We start from the raw sequence: 22,989 nt of genomic DNA on the forward strand, positions 1-22,989 counted from the left end.
CTATATACTAACAAAAAACTGTTCGTTAAACATGTGACGTGTTTTTTTACTACCGCAACTAAATATGAGGGCTCGTCTATAACAGAAGTTACCTGTAGGTACCCAGCTGCAAAAGTGTACTTAAACTGATCAGTGATGCCAAAAATCTAGTTAATTGGATTTAAAAGTAGAAATAATCTGAAAAGAGTTCCAAGAAACTGATGGAGAAGAACTTGTGAAAAAAGCTGAGAGTTTGAGAAACTGACTTTGGACTTTCAATGAAACCTTTTGGTGACACATTACGAGCCAGAGTCAATGCAGCAGTCATCAAGAAGAAAGCATCCATCAGCTTCTGCCACAATCATGTTAAGAGCACAGAATTGTGTCAAATAGAGGTGCTGGCAATGTTTTTGAATATGAGAGACCCCATTGCAGTAAGCTTTATTGAGCAGAGAATTAGAGTAAACTGTGAAGACTGTTTACTGTAACTTTGTCAACTGCCACAATATGCCACAGGTATCACTGAAGGCTAGAAAAAAGCACACAATCTCAAGGCCTCACTCCCTACTAAGACAATATAAGGCTCCACACTGCCATTCAAACAATTGGGATCCTAAAACAACTAAGTTATGAACTGTGTGACCACCCACCTTTTAGCCTTGATTTAACATTTTCTGACTATAATTAAATTTATTTGCTCTTCAGCAGTGTTTTTAACCTTTTTTTGAGCCAAGGCACGGTTTCTACAATTGTACATTGAAAAAGTTTTGCAGCACACCACTAACCAAAAACATTATAATATGACATTATGAACAGTATAATTAATCACAATACAATTTGTCAAATTATTTATACTCAGTCAGTGTAAAACCTATTCTTTTTTAAATAAACACAAAGCCAATATCCTAGCAGAAATAGAAGAAAGACACGCGCAAAGCTTTTTTTAAACAGCTCTCAGTCTCTTTCTATTTAAGTTGTAATGGAAGTCAGGCTCAAAAAGCTCAGCTCACACAGATATGTGGTGGAAAATGGGAACAGCGTGAAAACAGCTATTTCGACAAGAATGGGAAACTCCTTGGCAGTAGTTAACCAAAAACTGTCCAAAGAAAAATCAGCAATTCTTGTTTTTTAACCATGATCCTGTTTCAGTTCAATTAGTTGCTTTTGCTCTTTTAAAGTCATGTCCTTCCCCACGGATCCCTAACTCAGTCAAAGCATTCAGTGGTGGCTGAAGAGAAATAAAATGACAACTTCTGCTCAAGGCTATTCAAATGTTTACATAATACCTCACACAGTGCAGCAGTGGGACTTTGCTGTTTCTCTGTGAGTGGAAACATCGCCAGGTCGGAATGTAGTACATGTTGTTGCCAGAAGTAGACCTTTAAACAGAATTCATTTACTTTATCCGTGCTTGTAAGTAGGTTTTAATTTTGGCTCTACATTTGTGTTCAGTTCGTTCAGATAATGAAATGTATCCGCCCGGTATGCCAGCTTTGCGCACCACCACCACTTGAAAACAAATTTGAATAATCATACATCTCAGTTGGCAGAAACATTCCAAATTCTTCTCGCATTTCATACACACAGGTCAGCGCCTTACCGCACAGCAATTATCTGACCTCTGTATAGAGCAATAAAGCCTTGTGCTCCGCCCCAATTTCCTCACTCAGAGATGCAAATATACGGCTTTCCAGAAGTCAGGACTTTATAAGGTTTACTATGCGCACCTCATCATCCAACACAGGAGCCAATTCTGCTGATAAAGTCTCAGCAACGAGGGCCTCATGATGCAAAAAACAGTGCCTAACAATCAGATCTAAGTTTTTTTTCACTATGCTCACAAAACCTTTGATGCACCCAACCATGTTTGAAGCTCCATCTGTGCAAATGCTTGTGCAGTTTTCCCACGTAAGTTCTCCATGGTCCAGATATTGTGATGGGACCCGAAAAAATCCTTCCCCAGTTGTTTTTATCTGGCAGTGCTTTGGAAAATAGGAAGTTTTCTTTAATGGCGTTTTCATCCACAAAGCACACATTAGCAAAGAATTGAGAATGTCAACTAATATCCGTAGACTCATCAACTTGCAACGCAAATTTCTTAATGATGCGTATCTTTTTCGAAACATAGCTTTCATTGTATGTAGACATGTAATCAATACTATGGCAATTGTGTTATCAGAGCGGTACTTTAGCTATGTATTTAAATGCGTCAGGCCGAGCATGTAGTTGCCAATGACTATTATAGGCAGGTAGTATTAATGTCTCTGCCACAGTGTGTGGCTTTTTATAATGCTATGAGCTATAGCTATTATGTAACTAGCTTTTAGCACTTTTTCATTTACCTTTATAGTTTTGCTCATAAAGGTTGCCTGTTTCTCTGTATTTACAAGCGAGCGAACATAATAGTTTGCCAGCTTGTTTTGAAGCGACAAGTGTTTCGTTTGGAGATGGTGTATAAGCTTGCTCGGCACCATGACACTGTTAGATAGCTTCTCACCACAAACCAAGCATAATGGAGTAGGTGTCGTCTCACCCCCGGTTAAAGTAAATCAATACGAAAGATAGCCTTCACTCTTTTTGTTTTCTTTTTTTCCATCGATCCTACTGGGGCCATCATCCAGATCAGAATCTTTTACAGAGCCCAATTCGGAGTTTGTAGTTGTCCTTTTCAAAAACTTTTCCATGACTGTCACCAAGACCTTTGAAGTACATCAGTAAGTCAGCTACATGTTGCCACATGGATAAATATTTCCGGAAAACCTGTATTTGAAGGCCACCTCTATTTGAAAGCCATCTCTATTTGAACGTCACTATAGCAGAAGAGTTGAAAAATGGAGCGCCATCCTTTATTTGAAGGCCACCTATAATTGAGTGACACTGACATTCATCTTTCTAGTTAGTAATCAAAGGTACCCAACTAGGCATATTGTATCAAATGACTACACCTCTTTCGGTGAAATGTGAGTTTTGTGGGCCAATATTAAACGCATTGACCATGCATCAAACACGTGAATAGATGCACCTGGATCATGGTGCCTAGATATTTAGTCTACAACTTTGAGGCTTTGGCATTCAAATACAGCACTCCTACTGCGTAAGTTGTGTGTTAAACTCCCTCAGAGCCTGAGCGACCTGTATTTAAAAAAGTGACATTAGGTAATATCTCACGGCACACCTGAGAATCTCTCATGGCACACTTGTGTGCCGCAGAACAGTGGTTGAATATCACTGCAGTCTAGAGAGATACCTGGGCATTTTTTGTGCACCAACTCACAATGAGGTCAAAGATGCTGTAAAAAAATGCTCACAAAAGAAATCTACAAAATTTTATGCTAAAATGAAATGAAAAATCAAGTAGCAACCTGATAGAATTGTGTTAATAAAAAGTATAAAACTCAACTACATTTACTAAAGTACTTAATAAGCCATCAGAAGCCTCTCACAAAGTCACTTTAGCAAATTCTACTACAAAATAATAGTAATTTTGTTAGATAGAATATTAACACAAAATTGTTATCAGAAACAATAGGCTTATGTTTAACCTTATCCAAGGTGATTTATTAAATTAGATACACAAATTGTGAATTTGAAGTTTAAAGTTCTCCGCTAGAATACTGCTCTTAAAAGATTAATCGTGGATAGAGACAATAGAAGTTTAATCTTGTAGTAGTGCAATAGTAAAGAAGCACCAACAAAGCAACTTACTTAATTTTTTTGTCATTGCAACCTGAAATTTATAACCGTTTTTAATAACAAACCAAAGTGCTCATTGTTTTTCTACTAGCAAAAGGTAGCCATGAAAAACTTCAAACTTTTCCTCTTTTTTTACAAATAAACAGCTGCAAATTAGGTATTTTATGTTATAAATATTAGGATGAATAGCTATGGACTCTTATAAATGCTTAATAATTGTTTTTAATTACTGTATCTTTTTTAAGCAAACTGCAATTTCTGACTGTTGAAACTCAATAATATTGTTCTGGTTTTGTATATTTTAGTAGCTTTAGCTAAAGAAAGTACTAGTTTTGAAAACAACCTTTTGTAAATCAAAAATATTTTGGTTGTTTGTAAAATATTTTCTCCTGCTTTATCTATTTTGCAGATTTAAATTTGGTGAAGTGAATAAAGTCTTCAATTTTTCTCACGATGTTTTGGCTCTAAAACACGATGAATATATTCCGGGAAACATCATTTTCAGTACCAAAAGACAAATATTCACAGCTAACATCGAATTACAAAGTGTTGTGCCATTAATTGGTAAAACCACAGTGTTTAATGGTTATTACTCATACATGGAAGGCAACGCATCAGAAGCATTATTCGATGAAATCCGTGACTTCATTTTCCTTAACAATTCATCAATATTAGTCTTAGATACCTATAACGACATTCTGAGGCTACTCGATCGAGCAAGACTGAACACAACTCTTTTTGCTGGATCTCCAGGGGATAGGGGTCAAGTTAACGGTGACCTAAAGCAGTGCAGATTTAAGCGGCCATATCATATAACAACTGATGATAATACCCGTTTTTTTATATGCCAATTACGCAGCTCCAGTACGGCTGTAATGCATTTAGGATATAATGGAGGAAATGTCACCCATGGACGAATACGTCCACGCGACTATTATATTTTGATTGGAAGCATCCAATTTAGACAAATCGTAGCGACAATTAAACGTAGAATCTATAGTTATAATGCTACAGATTCAACCATTCATGAAATCGCGGGATCACCTGATTTTGGTTATGTTGATGACACGCTGCAAGATTCTCGGTTCAGTTTAGTTACCTTTGTGTCGTTTCTTAGCTCTGAAACTTTGCTTGTCCTTGATGCTAATTTTGTAAGAGTTGTAAACTTGGGCAGGCACAGAAATGTCAGCTCAATATGTAATTTTTTTATTCCAAGACTTTATGGCAAACATATAAGTAATTGTACATTGCCAATAACTCGAAATATCTTGCGGTACAATTCTTCTCTGATTCTCCTCGGAGCTAATACAGCAATCACTGGCTTAAAATGTGAGTACCTCTCTTACGTTACTTGTGTTTTAGAAAAGAGAAAACACTCACATTTGTATGAGGAAACTATTATTATGTCTATTGTTTCATTGTTTGCAACTACTTGTTTTAATTTAGTGCAAAATATTATAATATTTATAAAAAAATTGAAGTGCATCATATTCATGATTAATAAAATATTAGTATCATGTAGGTAACAAAAATTTTATGATTTGGGTTTATGACTTTGAATAAAAAAAATCACAACTTTTTACCAAATGGCCAAAGTAAAGGTAAATTTTGATTGTTGTAAAGCAAATTAACTAGAAGAACATACCAAACAGTTTGTCTACAGGTGCCTTTAAAAGTAAATGCAGACTTTTATGCCCCGAAAACTAATTAATGTTACACCTCTCTTCTAAAAATGCATTTAAGTTTTTCACAGGATTTAAACTGATGAAACTTGAGCTAGATGGCAAATATACTATCATATTGTTGATCAGTTGTTTTAGCTAGATCAGTATACAATTCTCTAAATTTTGGTGAAAGATTATTTGTTGCCAGTATTTAGCATGGACTTTTAATGACTTTTATTGTATTTGCGATAAACTTAAAAATTAATTTCTGCATACATAGACACAAAAAATAATAACGATGAGTTTGGTCATCGATATAACCTTTGGTGTTATGCTCATTTTCCATTTCATCGCTGTCATAGTTACTATTTTCTTCATTATTATCAACATTTTTCACAATTTTTCATATCTATCTTTTAAGTATAAATGATGATAGTGTGAAATAGTGAATCACAACCACACTCTAAGATTATCAGTTGCTTATTTATGTGTTGAAGCATTAATATAACCACACTCTAAGATTATCAGTTGCCTATTTATGTGCTGAGGCATTAATATAACCACACTTTAAGATTATCAGTTGCCTATTAATGTACTGAAGCATTGATATAACCACACTCTAAGATTATCAGTTGCCTATTTATCTGCTGAAGCATTGATATAACCACACTCTAAGATTATCACTTGCCTATTTATGTGCTGAAACATTAATATAACCACACTCTAAGATTACCAGTTGCCTATTTATGTGCTGAAGAATTGATTTTCAGGTAAGAGTTTTATTTTGATATCAAGATGAATAAGAGTGAGGTTATATTTTCTACTTACCAGCAAAATGCTGACTTTCCCAATACTTTGCAAGACTGAAACTTGATTCTATTTTATTTCTGATAAGCCTATTTTTTGTGAATTATGACTTGTTAAGTATATTTACATTGTAAGTGCAACTGAAATTAGGTAAGAGATCATTGCTGGCAATTTGCTAAAGTGGGTCTACTGGTAATAAGTAATTTATTTTATTTTATTTTTCTATTTTGACTGGTTTCAAGTTTTTTAGTCAATTGTTAGACTTCTGAAGCTGTTAACTTTGTAGCTGAAAAGCTAAAAAGAATTATTGTGGCCGCCATTTGATAATAAAAAGTAGAATAGAATAATTCCAATTATCTCAAAAAAGAGATCGTCTAGGAAGCAATATTGTCAGTATCTTTTTTCTAAAATAACGCCCAGTCCGCAATTCAATTGAGTTTAGTACTTTGAAGCAAGTCTGTCTAAGTTATCTGAGTTTTAACTTCTTATCGTTAGCTTTGATTCAATTTTTGGGATGCAAACACTGTTAAGGTGCCATGAAAGAGAAACGCAAACAAAACCAACTGATTAAACGTAGTAATGCCTTACTGACACCAAATTTTGGGTAATATGCAAGCTACAATGTATGTGTATTTTGGCTTTCATCATTGTTCAAGGACAGGCTGAACATTATTTTGAAGGATAGCTGGTTTTGTTCAAATTTTATAAAGTTCGCTTTGTAAAAGTTTTTTAGGCCACATGTAATGGAGGGGGTTGAACTGCAGACCTCTGGCCAGTCTTGAGTTAAATGTGAAAACAATTAGCTTTTCAAAAGACTACTTAAAAATTTAATATTGGTTAGCAGCTATAGACTGCCTTTACTCAAATTCTTTTGATAAACAGCCGTGTGACAAATTGATTTTAATGTTATTAGTAGGGCAACTCAATGGGAGATTTCACTTGAAAAACCAGAGTTTGCTTTACGAATTACCAGCTAAGGCTTTTCTAGGTAAGAATAGCTTTGTTAAAAACAGCAAACCGCTGGTTTAAGAATATTCAACACAATGTTAAGGCTAACTAGGAATAAATCTTTGGGCACTTTTGATATAAACTAATTGTTAGAAAGTGATGTTCCTAATATAATCTGTTGATTGATAAATTGGATAACACTATTTTGCTGAGAACCTATAATAAACTGCTGATAAATTTGTTTAAAGAAGCGTGTGTTCACAGGATCCACCAGTTAATAAGTTGGTATAATTTCAGTTGAAGCTTCAAAAGCTAATATGGCTTTTTTCAGCATGTTTGAGTTTTTTGATGTGCAACATGGTTAGAAAAAGAGTGAAACAACATTTGGAGACGTTATATTAATCTCACAAGTGTTAGATTCTTATTACAATAAAAATACATATTATTTTTAGCACAATGTTTTTCAAACAAAAATGATTAGATTTATGCATTTTTTGCAAAGTACACCTAGCACATTGACAATGGATTATATACAAAAATAAAAAGGCAAAACTACATTCTGGTGTCAGTAGGCTTTGTGGCCGATAACATCAGGCAACCAAGGCAGTTTCAAAAAGGGCATACATTATCTTAAGAGTCTACTGTGTTACAGTTACTATATATAGGCTGTTATTCATCAATTCACAAAAAAAACAAGATAAATAAAATAATCTACTATTAATGTTAATCCAAAAAACTAGTTTGTACAACTAAATCAATGAGCTAAAAGATATCAAACACTATTCCTTTTCAGCAGCGGTGTTTAAGTCCTTTTAGTGGTTGACAGAATCTTGATTATGCATATAGTTGCTATTGGCTAAATCGAGGCAGTCATCTGTTATTTTTTCAACTGTCCAGTGTATTTTTTCCGTTTCTAAAATAGGAAAATAGGAAGATTCAACTGCGGTAGCACAGCTGTTGGGAAAGCAGCACTGGAAACGAAACTGACATTACAAGGAACTTTTGTGTAGGCTTTTTGTTTTGAGATTATACTATTGATCAGATAAAAAAGCTTTATGTAAGACAAGACTCTCACTTGTAAACTTTGTTCCTAAATAACCGGGCAAGAACTTTTTTTGCCCAGTGTGGTTATTTAATCAAACATTACTATTTTGCTAAAGAGATACACAATACACTCTAATATCTGATGTTTGAAGAGGCTTAGATGTAGCAAGTTTGAAGTAGTAGCAGCCAGGTACACTGTTCAGTGTCAAAAGAGGTGCATTAGTGTTTATCTTGGTTTGTCGTAAAAATAAAAATCAGCATTGAGTCTTTTTGTAATTTGCTAGTTGTTTGAGAACTTTGTAAAAAGCTAGAAGAGATGTGAATAGATTTTATTATTATTTTTATTTGAAAATCGGCATATGATGATTTGTATTGCTTACATAATTACTTTTCATTTTTTTAACTGATCGTCCACTTTTGGTGAGACCAGCAGACTTATTGAAAATTTAGCTTTTATGGCAAATCTTTCTTTCAATAGTTATCTTCAATATAATGGTTTGGGAAATGGAATCTTGGCGGTGGCTATCAAATTAGAAAACAAAATATCATCTGCTTTTGTCTGTATTAATATTATTAGACATTTTGAGACATCTGTTAGTACTTTGAATCAAAATTACGCTACAAAACAATGGAGCACTATTCTAAATATTTTAGCTAATGTTTTTTATTATTAGCTGTTAAAAAAACTTAGCATTTTTGCCATGACATTAAAAAATGTTATAGATTTTATCAACTTCATAATTTATTGCTATTAATCCTTCAAGACATTGTCATCAAAAATGACAAAGAAATTGATGTTCAAATCATTTTTGAAATTGAACAGCACTTGAAAATATCTGTTAGTGCTGAATCTTGTTGTCAAAACGTCAGAAGTGGTAGTTTTGGTAATTTGATCAGCCATTCTTTTACTAAGCCATGCACAAAAAAAATTAATATTTCTGATTGTTTTCTCGAAAAAAGAGTTCGCGATTTTTGCTTTGAAATAGAATAATGCAAACATTACTTAAAGAGGCACTTCAAGGAAAAAAACACTTAAAATTAGTAGCTTTTTGTAGTTCCTAAAAAAGAAGCCTTTATTTCGATTAATTTTTGCGATGGTATTTTATGTTAGATTTGCCTTGACATGAAGGGTTGATCGCCTTTTTCAAAGCCACCAAAACTATCTGAAGAGCCATTTTGTTTACTCTTATACTTTCCGTACCTACCAGACTAATATGTTTGCTAAATTTTCTCCAATAGTTTTGCTAAATTTATCAACTGAGCTAAGACCTACTTCTCTTAGCCAATATTTCTACATCAAAGTTACTGATCATTTTTTGGACATTTCTATTATTATGGGCTGCTTTAAGATATTTTTGGTTGTATATTTTTCAGAAAATTTGAAATTTGGTGTCTGATACCAAAAATTTAGCTCTTCAGTCAGAACATGAACTTTAATTCACTTTATGCCCAAAGTGGTCTCAGAATTAGTCACAGCAGGCATTTTACAACTAACTAAATAGCTTTAAAAACTGTTCTGTAAGACGGAGCCACTTTAATGGAAACCATATTCACTTGTTGTGTTCACTTATATTGGTCGAATGTTGTTATAGTCAGTGAAATAGGTGGTAAACATTAATTATTCAATTTTATTTTTCCTCGTGGAGACGAGAAGATGTCTACAGCTTTGGCACTTTCTAAGCTGCAGCTAAAATTTGTAAAGGGCATCATTTGTTTCTGCCAATGATGGTTGCAAGCTTAAAAGGCTGGAAAGAATTAATTTTATTCAGGTTTAGGCATTATGAAATATTTTGCCACATTTTACAATAAAAATCATAGCATTAAAATGCATGAAATAAAACTGCTATTATTATTTAAGTTTACTTTTCTTTATCAGAAAAAAATATTGGGTTTACTAGTGAATTTGCCAAATAAAGTAGGTTGAATTTTACTAAAAAATTAACTTTAAGCTTTTGAATAAAACAATTGTTTGGTATTTGTTGGCCTTTAAAATGAGCCCTTCGGCATTACCAACTTTTAGAGCAACTGTCTTTTACACATCAAATTGGTGTTTTACCTAAAATAGAGATGGAATAAAATGACAATTTCAGCATATATTACACTTAAAACTTATTGATCAGTCGATTGCTATGATAAAAATTGCTAAACAATTTATGCCACAAATTGTAAAAGAATTTGCTGAATAACACAGTCTACAAACTAATTTCAATGAATAATACAACTTTTTAGTTCAAAATGATACACATGGGTATACAAGTATATTGCTTGCCTTGATAATACAGTGAGGCTTATGTTTGAAAACTAAATATGTAGATGTAAATAGATTAGACATTATAGAACAGCTTGCGTCATTGGCTTATATGAATGTGTCATACTTATTATGAAAATCTGATAAGTTTTTTGTGCTAAGTTAAAATTTCTCTACCAGCCGCATCATCAATGATGAAATTTATTTAGCAGAACTAGTTGAACCAAACACTTCATTTCACAAATAACTAAATATGAAAGCTTCCGCTTTAGCAAAACAACATGATATCAAGTAACTGATAGTAAGTCTGACTCTAGAGCTATGTGTTTGTAATGTAAAACGTAATAAAAACTTTACTAGTATCATTATTCAAAGTTTTGAAAGTTTATCATAATAATATTATTAATTGTTAATAATAGAAATTTAGCAATGTTTAGCAATAACAGTATTGCTGGACTTTTAAGGTTTAGCAACTGCTCGCAACAAGAAAAGCCAGCGCGTAAAGCCCAAATCACGCAAGCTAAGAATGCTTTAACATCTCATGAGACCAAAAGAAATGTTACAAATACTCTAAAAGTATTTGGTGGTCTGTAAAAACAAAGATTTAAGGTGATATGCAATTTTTCCCCAACGATTTCTAAACTGAAAAATTAGCGAAACAAACACAGACCAACCCGGTTGATTAAAACACTTCATTTTAGAAAGCAGCTCGGTTTGTTGAAGGTGCCTACTAAATGGCATACATTGTATGTAAATTAATTGTGCTCAGTAAAACTTTCTAATGACCAACCAAAGTAGTCTGTGCTAATAAACCATGAATAAACACTATCAGGAAAATAATATAAAGCATATGCTATGTATAACTTAAAAGCTCAAAGTTTTTTATTTAAATTACTTTCATCGAAAAAACAGTTTATATCGAGCTGGGTATTCATAACCATACCTGCGTAACTTTGTTTTTAATGATATGATCACTAAATTTAAAAACTTTGTTTAATTTTCATCTGTGACATCTAAAATGCTAAATTGGATCTATAAGGAGACAGTTTTGCATTAAATACAAGTAAGCTATTATCAGCAAAAGCCTATAAAACAAACATTTCATCATCGATAAATTATTTCTATTGTGAAACTAAATACTAATTAAATAAAGCATCACATTTTATTTATAACTTGATAAACCAACAGTTACTTTCATCCGCATCATAACAAACAATTATACTTATATTTTTGTCATCAAAGGCTGACATGGTGAGAGTAAAAAAGGCACAATAAAAATTACGTTTGCAGATGAGGTTATGCCTCCAACTACAACACCACAAGCGACCACAGCTCCCCAAGTTGCAATAACAGCACAAGCTACAACCACACCTCATCATGTTGCAACACCTCAAACCATGACAACACCACAATCTAAAACAACATCACATGTTACAACAACACCTCACGTTACAACAGCACATCAAGTTACAACAGCCCCTCAAGTTACAACAACACCTCAAGTTGCAACAGCACCTCAAGTTACAACAAAGCGTCAAGCTATCACAACATCTCAAGCAATGACAATACCCAATGCGATGACAACACATCAAGGTATAACATTACCTCAAATTATGTCAACTTCTCAAGTTATGAAAACACCTCAAGTTGTAACACCTTTAAGCACTACTACAATGCAACCTTTAACATTGACAACAAATAATGCTCAGCTTGGTAGAACCTCTTCACGTCCAACATCGTCAACAGGATTGTCTATCATAAGATCCGGAAGTACAGCAAGTTCAAACTCACGGGCGTTTACCCCAATAGTTCCGATCACAAATGCTATAACACATCTTTCCATATCTCGCAAAGTTGTTCAATCTGGAACAACAACTCCTTTTCTTGCATCACAAACAAGTTCATCCCTGAAGCCAAGTGCATCTACTTCTATGGCAACTGTGATTCCTGGCACCACACCTTTCTCCATTACTTCTCCTAAAAGAAACACCAGTCTTTTTTCTGCAACTATTCCTTCTGTGACCCAAACTGCTGTTACTATTGCCTTAACAACTACTGCTACTACTGCCTTGCTTGCTGCAACAACTAAGTTAGCTAAAACAGCCACAAATTCTGATCCATTTTTCACAACAACTAAAATTACTTCAGAGCAACCTGCAAACAAAGTGACACAGAACGACCTAACTGGTAAGCATCATAACTTACCTTCATTGCTTACTAAAGTATTTCTGTCTATGACTATCAAATTTATGACTTTATTTAGAATTTATGAATTTAAATGTATCATGCTAGTTAAAATAGAATAGACATTGTGAAGCCATGAATATCTTTAGTTAACAATATATGTAGTTACTCATCATACTAATAAAGTTCACCAGGCAAATGTCCAGCGTTGCGCTTATTATTTGGGAATAGAATAATTACCTAAATAATGTTTGGATAACTTACTAGGCAAGCTAGATCTTCACTAAACTCCTTTTTAGCTAAATACACACATTTGGGCCAGCTTAACACTCGCGGTGTGTAACTGCCAACAGTGCTGGTAATTAAGACCAAGCAAGCTCTTTAAAATAAAGTATCTTGACCGATCTAATGAATATTTGCCCAATGAAATAATATATTGCGTGTGGCCTAATGGTTAAGTTTGGCACCTCTAGATCTGCAGGTTCTGAGATCAAGTCTAGTTCTATATGAACTTTTCCTTGCTAGGTTTTAGTTACTATTGCTGAGCACTGGGTTTAAAAAAAGAAAAAGCGACAAAAAGACAAACACGAAGATTAAAATACATGTATATAGATACATTGTTATACAAATTATCACTAGAATGTTTAATAAATGCATGTTTTTTTAATTTTAAAATTTTCTTATTTTTACAGCTTTTAATCCGCCAGCGCATTCCAGGCAGTTTGAGAATTTTATCAGCGCTATATTAATCCATCTATGCTTTGTATTGTAGAGATCACTACTGAGACTGAGTAAGTATGCAGATATTTTCTATGAACATAACTGAAGCCCATGTTTAGGACTACAAATAATGGGTGTTAAATTGCTGGCAGTAACTTTCATTACAATCTATCTCTAAAGTTTTCATAAAAAGTGAAGAACACAACAAATTTTGTTTTTTCAAAGACTCAAATTTTTGCCTTAAAATTTTATGAAAACCACAAAGATCGCTACAATTATAATTCTAGCCAGCTTTAAAAACAATACCAATTACAAGATCTTCAGGAAATGACAAAATTTTTTGCATTGATACTCCAACCAGCGGTGCTTTCTTATTGTAGTACAAACCAAATTGATAGCACAGCTTGCTTATACCTAGGAGCAATCTCTGCTTTGCATATCAGTATATACTCCTGAGAAATGTAGTGCTGAAACAAGAGTTCTCCGTAAATTTAACAGACTTGTTTTTTTCATCAAATGACCTGCTTTTAATTATTTTTATAAAAATGTAAAACAAACAACTAATGATTTTTAAGACTCACTGTTGGCAGAACATGCATAAACAACTTTTAAAGTTTTTAGTAAAATATAACGTGACATCTCTCTAAAACTCAAATTGGTATTTTAATATTTTGGCTTTGATTTAAATGTCAGAGACACTAAAAATGCAAAGCACATTTTTTCATAACTCAACACACAAAGTTGGATTATTCAAAATGTATATGATTTTTGCTTTTAGCAAACATGCAATGCGAAAAAACAGCATATGCTTACTTATTCGGTTCTGCTGTCTATTCAATAAAAAAGTTCTGTCATGATTTTATTATATTAATAAACAAACAATAGGACATTACAGTTTCAAATAATTGAGTTTCGGTAGTACCAGATTATCTGTCATTGCTACAGCACTGCTATCTGATACCCCTTATATGTCTAAGTATGCCATCCTCACACATTGCCAGGCCAGTATTCCCTGGGGCGGCTAGCTCAGCAGCCCCAACATTTTAGGAACTTCCCGCGACTGAGTACAGTCAAACTCGGATAACTCGCCCTCGAATAAAATGTAACATTTCATCTCAAACACAAAGTTAACTCAAACAGATTTGTTTGGTTCATTCTCACGCAATGATAAATTGCTTCAGATAACTCGACCTCAACATCATTTATTCGAAAAGTTATTTGCCCAACGGCTATGGAGACGTTTTTTGTTGCTGTAGGATATCACTTTATTCCAAGCCATAGAGACAAACATCAACTTTTAGTAGTTCTTAGGCGTCATTATTTTCATCATCTGTGGCAAAATATTCTTGTTAACAACCTTTATAAAGGATTGCAAAATATCAAGTTTTACCAAACATCCGCTTGGCTATGTCCCATCGAAAACGCGGAAACCTCCGCATAAAATTAAAATAAAATCGGCAAAATTGATCTTTGTTAGAACGCTAAAAAAGATGTATTTTTTCTGGGCGTTTTAACTGCAGTCAAGTTTTGCCTAATTTAATTTAAAAACGTCTTGTAAGTCACATCACCTAAAACAAAACAAATTTCAAAATATAGAAAAATGCTGATACTTTCCTGATACAAAATTTCAAACGAGAGGCCCGGCTGAAGCCCTACATAAGAACAACCTGTTGGGGGCTTACACCGCCCCCTCAACACCCTCAGGTGTACATAACTAGTCGCGTAACATTGGCTGCCCCAACTTGCAACCAATGAATACAGGCCTGCACATTGCGCATAGAAATGATTCTGTTAAATAGCACCCAATGCCATGTGTGAAAATGATTTCACCGATACCCCATCCACTCACGATGAAATCACTTATGGCATATTTCTTACATTCCATGCTGTTGATATCATAAGGCACTTGCTATTGTTATCAAAACAACCTATTCAAAAGAACATAAAATTCCTCTATCTTTTTCCAAGGGGTCACATTAGACTGGTATAATGCTTCCTCAAGCAAATTTCTCATTTTTTGACAACTATTGTATTGTGCGATGACTTCCCTCAACTATTCCATGACCACTCGGGCATAATTGGCTTGAAAATCAAAAGAAATTCTCTAATAATCAGTCAATTGTTTAAAAGCTGCTGACCTAAAGGCCACGGAGTTGTCCATCAACTAATCATCACACAACCCTTACTCAACTATGGCACGACACAGCTGAGCCACTATCCGCCCTGCTGACTCAGTCGGCAGTCTACAGCAAGTGGTAAACCATGACAGGTCACAGTCCAGTACTGAAAGAAAAGGTCGAATAACCATAACGGGTCACGTCGATAGCAAATCTTCACCAGTTTTCCTTGGCAGCCAAAGCTCTGACTGCCCGATATTTTCATTTCCACAATGCAACTTTTTTGGCATATCTCACACAAAAGTTGCTGATTCTTTACTTGCTCTGGGAACAGATCATTATGAATTTATCACACAAAATAAAGCAAATTGTCAACTTGCAAATTATGCTGCAAATGCACCGTCCAGAATGTGTTTTCCAATTTTTAACCACTGAAACCTCTGCTGCTTCACAGTTAGCATTTCTGTACTTGAACCAATACTTGAGTGGGATGATCATTTAATCTACTTTTTTGCCTCTATAAGAAACAAAACAATCATACCGTAAAAGGCCTACTTGAGGATTGTGTTAGAAGTCGCCTTAATCACATTGTAGCAAACATCTTTCTGACACCTTTAGTCTGGAAATTGTATTGGCCCTCAATTGTGTTGGTCCACAAGTTTAAAAATAGTAAGCAAGCCAATAGCCAGCATGAAGGTTCTGATTACCAATGCAATCACTTAATTGAAACATCCACCAACTATCTTAACTAACAATTGGTAATGTGCTGATGGACAGACTCTTTTTGAAAGAATGAAACATTTTTATGACATTGTTATTGACTTCTAAGGCCATGCTAAAACAGCTTGCATCATTTTATAGCTGAAGCAAACTACCAGGGTTTATTATTCAAATCCTATTAACTGGAGATGAGGTCCGCGTGGTGAGCTCGAGCCAAAAGCCCATGACTAGACTGCTAACTGTCTTTCCAACCGACGAAGCAAAAGAGTTCTAAAAACCAAGGCGCAGGCAGGAATGCTTTGCTCTTTTTTTGGCAAGCCTCAATTTATATATTGGCTCAATTTAATTTAGCTCTTTCACTCCCCAAAAGAGGCTTTGCTAATATTTTTAACAGCACTTTTGTGTCATAACTTGTAATATTAACAGTTTTTAACTAAGTTATCACTACAACATCAGAAAGAGCCATAATTGTTTCCTACCGCTTGGCTTCAGTAAGGAAAGCTGTTAATGAATCACTATTAAGCATGGTTCTACACTTCTCTTTAACACTAATCAGTTTTGCATATGGGTCAACACTGACTCAAAATCAGTCTTAGACGCAAGTGGAAGCCTTGGGCCCGCTCATTGGTAAAGGCTACAAGCCCACCTTAAAAACTCTGCTCAACAGCTTAGGTTACCTGATGACATCTGTAGTCTCCCTCAAACTGATCTAAACAGTCCAAATGAGCTTCAACTTTATAACCGTTCTCTTACTGGCAAATGAGAAATCAGTGTCGTTTGTTTTGGTAAGGTCTAAAATACTTGGCTGATCTTAGGACTTTTTAGTTGAAGGCATTACCCCATCATCATGTGATTAAGCAGAAGAGTGGCTTGCCGGATCAACATCCATGGGAGGAGCTCAATAGGAGCGATTACTTTACAGGTCCACAATTAATTATAGGCAATTATTTAAACATTTTTACCTCTACTGACCTATTGTAAATGCTAGCAAAACCAATTTAAGATTACACCGTAAGCCTTGCTTGAGCCGCTGGCTGCAGTTCCAGCTTCTAACAGAACCAAGGCAGGTGCCTATTTGCTTCTAACCAGTGTGCTGATTCTAACCATTGTGACAGACCAGTGTGCTGGCTCTCTGACGCTATATACCATCAGGTTTGACCACCAATAAATTAACGGCCACCAGACTTCTAAAACTCTGAGTAAGCTGAAGTAGCCTTTCTTAGGTGTGTTTAGAACATAAAAAAGGAAAAAGTTGATTTACACATTATGCATGTAGGTGCATCTCGAGCAGTATCTTTATAAACCACTTTCACCACACTAAATTGCCCAAAAACTGCAGTAGCTACCCAGTTTGAACTGGCTATAAAAACCTGCAAAATGTTTTTGAGGTCCTAGGTAGTACCAAAGGCCTTTAAATCAAAACACCAGCAAATAGTAACTGAAAATCACTAATACTGTACAAAACATCAACCTATCTATATCCATGGTAGTATATTTATCTACATGTATAAGTGACCAACAAGATTATGAGAAGCCATCAAACTGGCTTTACTGTCCTTCACTTCATTTGCGCTGCAAAACAAGTTCAGGCACAAACTCAAAAATTGTCGATACAGTTAATGTATCAGATCATTAGCAATAAAATTCCACAACTTATAACTGTAAAAGAGTAAAAACCAATCATAAGCAAAGACTTATTGTAAGGAGTGTACCCACTTTAGCCTACCTCATGACTGTCTTTTTTTAAAAATAGGTTTTTGATGCTATTACATGCTTCATCACGCTTTCAAAAACACATAAAGTTGGCTCTATGTTTAGTGCTTAGTATTAAATTAATTAATTAGTCTCTTTAATAATTGAACACAAGAGCTACATTTTTGATGTTTTTGACTTGCAGGATTGATTCAGAAAGTGGGAAAGGGACAGTATATGCAATTATTAGCATATCTAGTATCCTCGGAGTGTTAGCTGTAGTCGAGCTCATTCTTGTCATGAAGCAAAAAAAGTTAGTATATTTGCTTAAAGATTTTTCTGCTGACTAGTTTTTTATTCTAAATTTATCAATACACTTTTAGTACTTTGGTCTACTTGTGTGCCTGTATATTGCTATATTGTATTGATTGGCTTAAATAAAATAGTTAAATAATAAAATTAGAATGTAAAGTAAAATAATTTGTCACAATCAAACAATATGCCATTTTTTAACTTCTCTTTGCTTTTTTAAGGCGAGAGTTGGCACTTGTTGCTGCTATCAGAGAAAAAGTGGTTAATGTTGAAGAAACTGCATCAAATTCACCTCAATTTCCTAAAAGGAACATAGAAGAATCCCTGAGAAAAATAGATGAGAAAGTGAAAAGAGCTGAGTTTAGAATGCGACAAGCAGAAGCACCACCGTCATGGGTAAGTATTCTGAGAAGTGTGCTGCTTTCTGTTATTTCTGTTATAGTGAGTCAACATTGAAGTCACAAGATTGTCATTGTCCTGCGAGTTTCCCAACAGTGCATAGACACAGAAGAGGCGAAAAATGTTTTTTCTCTCATGTCTAACATGCCACCAGAGCAATGTATGGCCGTCATATATACTGTCTATGTACAGCGTGAAGTGTATTTGCGAACATCGAGCACCGAGGTAACAGAATATTGAAGTATCAGACCTTATATTGCTCAGATGTAAAATATTTGCAGAAAGGCTGCTGGGTAAGAGCATAGAATGTAAATAAGCCTTTCAGTTTTAAACTTGCAAACATTAGGAGGCCTGTTTCATCATCTTCTGAAGCATTCCTTAGACAAACCCGGAACTCAATGGCGCATCAAATCTTTCATATTTATTAAAAAAATATACATCGGCTTTGAGTGAGAAAAGGTTAACCTCAACTAACCACCAATCTTGAGCACCAGACAGTTTTTGTTATTTTCATTTGCTAAACGCTTCCTTTGAAAGTGGTTTTAAACTATTTGGTACTTATAACTTTATATAACTTTATACTTAAAGTTAGTTTCATTTGTTTTCAAGTTGGTTTCAACTTAAGGTTGGTATCATTTGGTTGAACTTGATACTTAAAATTCAACCAAATGATATTCATTGTCTTTGCATTGATACCTTGGCATTTTATTGGCGCTATAACATAATTTTTGTTTTAAGCAGATTATGTACTAGTTAGTAACATGAAATAAACTATTATTATAACATATTGCTGATTCTCAGCTTCTTTAGACATAATAAAAGTTGATTCTCTATACTAATATCAATAAATACAGTTAAACTCATGACATTGAAAGTCAGGTGTTAGATGTAGGGGAAGCCGGGGTAATTTGTGCCATGGGGTAATAAGTGCCACCCAGGTTTTAACAAAATATATTTCAAATTGAGATTTGTCATCTCATGCACACATCAGTCTTATAGTTGCAGACATCTTGTTTCCTGTTTCTCAGCTCCAAACCTCATGGTAAGTGGAATATTTGAAATTTTGTGATTTTTCTTGTCAAAAGTAAATTCTAGCCACATTTTTTGAGCTGGAATATTTCTTAAGTAAGTAATGATGATTGTGTTTAAGTGTGTGGCTTCTTTTTAGTACTGTGTCATTTACATTCACATGTTTGTATGAATATATTACAATAATATTTTTCTCTCAGCATGGGTTTTTATTCAAAATGAGGGGTCGGGGTAAATTGAGCCACCTCATTGGGGTAATTTGAGCCATGGCTCAATTTACCCCACATCAATGTTTTATTTGGTTACACCTGTAATTTGTTTAGTGAAGGGTTGATAAGTACCTAAATCATATATATTGTATACATCTTTAACATTTTTAACATTTTAGTTATCACAACATCTCTGACTGACACAATGCCTTGCACATATAAAACAAAAACTAACCGGTCAGAGACTATTACTAATGAGAAGCTGAACAGAGCCGCTAGCATGGTATGAGAGAATCACAGAAGCATTAGGAGCGCCTCCGAAGCATATGGGATAAATAGAATGACGCTGAAACGATTCCTTGAAAAAGGACAAAAAGGCTATGATTTGACTAGAGCAACACACAGAGTGTTTTTGAGTGAAGACGAGGAGTCTTTGGCAAATCATATAAAAGCACTTGATAGCTGTTTCCATGGCCTTGATAGAGAAAAGTGCCGCATCCTAGCCTTTGACTATGCCAAAGCTAACAACATTAACACTCCACCTAACTGGACTAAGGATGGCATGGCTGGTAAAATCAATTAATTACCATTATTTCTGTCTGAAAAAGCACTGGTTTAAACAAAAGTTTATGTATTCGGTAGTAGGGCTATTATTTATTTTCACAATTTATTTGTACTTTTAGGTTTAGACTGGTTCAGTGGCTTTATGCAAAGGAACAAGCTGTCAATCCGGAAACCAGAAGCTACATCTTTAGCTCGTCAAACTGCATTCAACAAGGTGACTGTTGCCACTTTCTTCGACAAGCTCTCAGACATCATGTCAAGGTATAAATTTACCTCCTTATTTAATTCCAATTCTTTCTCTCTTGCATTCATGAACTTTTATAAAACTTCCACCCTTAAAAGATGACTTTAATTGTGTACTTTGAATTTCAGATTCAAGTTCGCTCCCCAGGACATTTACAATCTAGATGAAACTGGAATTACGACAGTTCAGGTGTCGGGTAAAGTAGTTTCAACAACTGGAAAGAAGCAAGTAGGTTCCACATCAAGCCGAGAACGTGGAGAACTTATCACCATGTGTTGTGCCATAAGTGCTAGTGGCAGTCACATTCCACCCTTCTACATATTTCTCAGAGTGTTTATGAAACAGGATTTCATGAATGGTTGTGCACCAGGCGCCAAGGGTGTTGCAGACAGAACCGGTTATATGAACACTGAGCTTTTTGCTTATGAGTATCTACCTTTCTTCATCTCGAATGTCCGCTGCTCTAAAGACAAGCCTGTTCTTTTAGTTCTCGATAATCACTGTTCCCATGTTTCCCTCCAGGCTATCAACGTCTGTAGGAACTCAGGAATACATTTGCTAACACTTCCTCCACACACATCCCACAAACTTCAACCTTTAGATCGATGTGTGTTTGGCAATGGCGATGGCAATGGACGACTGGATGAGATCTAATGTCAGCCAAAATATTTCCATCAAAGAAATGGCAGCCCTTTCAGCAACAGCCTTCAGCAAAAGTATGTCTGCAGAGAATATTAACTCGGCATTTAGATGCACCGGTATTTACCCTTTAAATTCCATGATATTTGGTGGTCATGATTTCATTTCTGCTAGTGTCACAGATCAACCGATATTAGTTGATCAATTTGTAACCGAAACTAATCACACCCAACCTGAGACAAGTGGGCTGCAAACCAACACACCAGTTCTACCTAATCTGTCTTTTAAATCTCGATCATCCACCTCGCTTGCTGAGCCACAGCTGTCCACCTCTTCATCTGAGCGCCAGTCATCAACTTGGACAACAGATCCTCTGCCATCTACGTCATTCCAGGATCCAAAACCAGCCACTTTGCCAGAGACACCTGCTAAACAACTGTCATCTTCTGAATCAGTATCCTCTACTTTGTTAGGCCGAATAACTCCTGACCAAATACTTGCGCTGCCAAAGGCAGGTCCGAGAAAGGTGACAAATCGACGCAAGGTTAAGTCTGCTATCATAGCAGACACACCAGAGAAGTTGCGTCTGGAGGAAAGAATGAGAGAGCGGGAGAGCAAGAAACGCCAAAAGTCGAAGCCTGCTGCACAGAAAAAGCTTTGCAAAAGAAAAGCAAATTACTCTTCTGAGGAAGAAGAGAAAGTCTTGTCAAAAGAACTCGTCAATAGTGACAGTGATAGCCCTGATGAAGAGATAGAACAAATAGGAGAGATCGTTTCAGATGCTACGATCAAAGCAGGAGAGTATGCGCTGGTAAAATTTACAACTGACAAACGCTCTCTCAAATATTATGTTGGAGAGATCCTTTCTGTAGATGATAACGAACTGCTAATGAAATTCATGCGAAAGGTCAAAGGCTCAGCAGCTTCCTTTGCGTTTCCCGATAAAGATGACATATCTACAATTGATGCCAATGAAGTCATTTTACTGTTAGGACAACCAATAAATGTTGTTGGAACAAAAAGAGCAGCAAGCAAAGTCTTGTTCCGCGTTGAACTTTTTGGCTTTGACATTCAGTAAAGTATAACAGGCGCTTTCTACTGTAGGCCTACTGATATCATATAATAATGTATTTTAATTGCAGTAAATATTTAGTATTGTTGTACAGACAATCATATTCATTATAAAGTTCATGTTTATATATAAAAAAATAAAAAAAAGATCTTTTCGAGACACACAATGGTGTATTTCAGTAGCGGCACATTTTACCCCATGTAAATTGTACAGACGGCACGATTTACCCCATGCCCGGGGTAACTTGAGCCACCAAACATGATTTTTTATAAATGGTGTGATAGCAATTTTTGTGAAACTTTGGTCATGGAACTTAATCTAATCATGGCAAACACATTAAACTTCTTTCAAAATGAGTTTGACAGATACTCGTGGGAATGGAAAGCGAAAAAGTGAAAAAAACTGCCAAATGGCACAAATTACCCCGACCTCCCCTACATGTATGATTTCATATAGAATGTTGTCAGCTAGCACTGTCCAAGTGTATCAACTCTCCGTGTTTCATACCAAAGTACCACTGATTTCCAATTAAAAAAATTCCCTATTACATATCATCTAATCTCATGAAAATGCATAAAAGCATCACTTTATAAATTCTTATGTTTATACAGATATCATCTAGTGCCTAGCAGAGAGCTCACATGTTACTGAAACAGAATCTAATACTTAAAGGAGTGGGAAGTATACATCAAACTACCCCTTAGT

The 22,989-nt window shown here is 35.0% G+C and overlaps 1 protein-coding gene across 1 annotated transcript; it reads left to right on the forward strand.

The window, feature by feature from the left end:
• Nucleotides 1-20,105: 20,105 nt before the first annotated feature.
• On the forward strand, nucleotides 20,106-21,227 carry LOC137406727 (uncharacterized). Its single transcript, XM_068093344.1, has 3 exons — nucleotides 20,106-20,334; nucleotides 20,449-20,590; nucleotides 20,702-21,227. Exons 1-3 carry the CDS (start codon nucleotides 20,106-20,108, stop codon nucleotides 21,225-21,227), a joined length of 897 nt encoding a protein of 298 aa, XP_067949445.1.
• The last annotated feature ends 1,762 nt before the right edge of the window (nucleotides 21,228-22,989 follow it).

The sequence above is a fragment of the Watersipora subatra genome, chromosome 10 (assembly GCF_963576615.1).
Source record: "Watersipora subatra chromosome 10, tzWatSuba1.1, whole genome shotgun sequence".
Taxonomy (NCBI): Eukaryota; Metazoa; Bryozoa; class Gymnolaemata; order Cheilostomatida; family Watersiporidae; genus Watersipora; species Watersipora subatra.

Excerpts from the sequence above, each read along its gene's own strand:
- LOC137406727 (XM_068093344.1), top strand. The coding sequence starts at position 20,106 with ATGACGCTGAAACGATTCCTTGAAAAAGGACAAAAAGGCTATGATTTG. Across the intron at positions 20,335-20,448 it reads GACTAAGGATGGCATGGCTG|GTTTAGACTGGTTCAGTGGC; the intron begins GTAAAATCAATT and ends TTGTACTTTTAG. Across the intron at positions 20,591-20,701 it reads CTCTCAGACATCATGTCAAG|ATTCAAGTTCGCTCCCCAGG; the intron begins GTATAAATTTAC and ends TTTGAATTTCAG.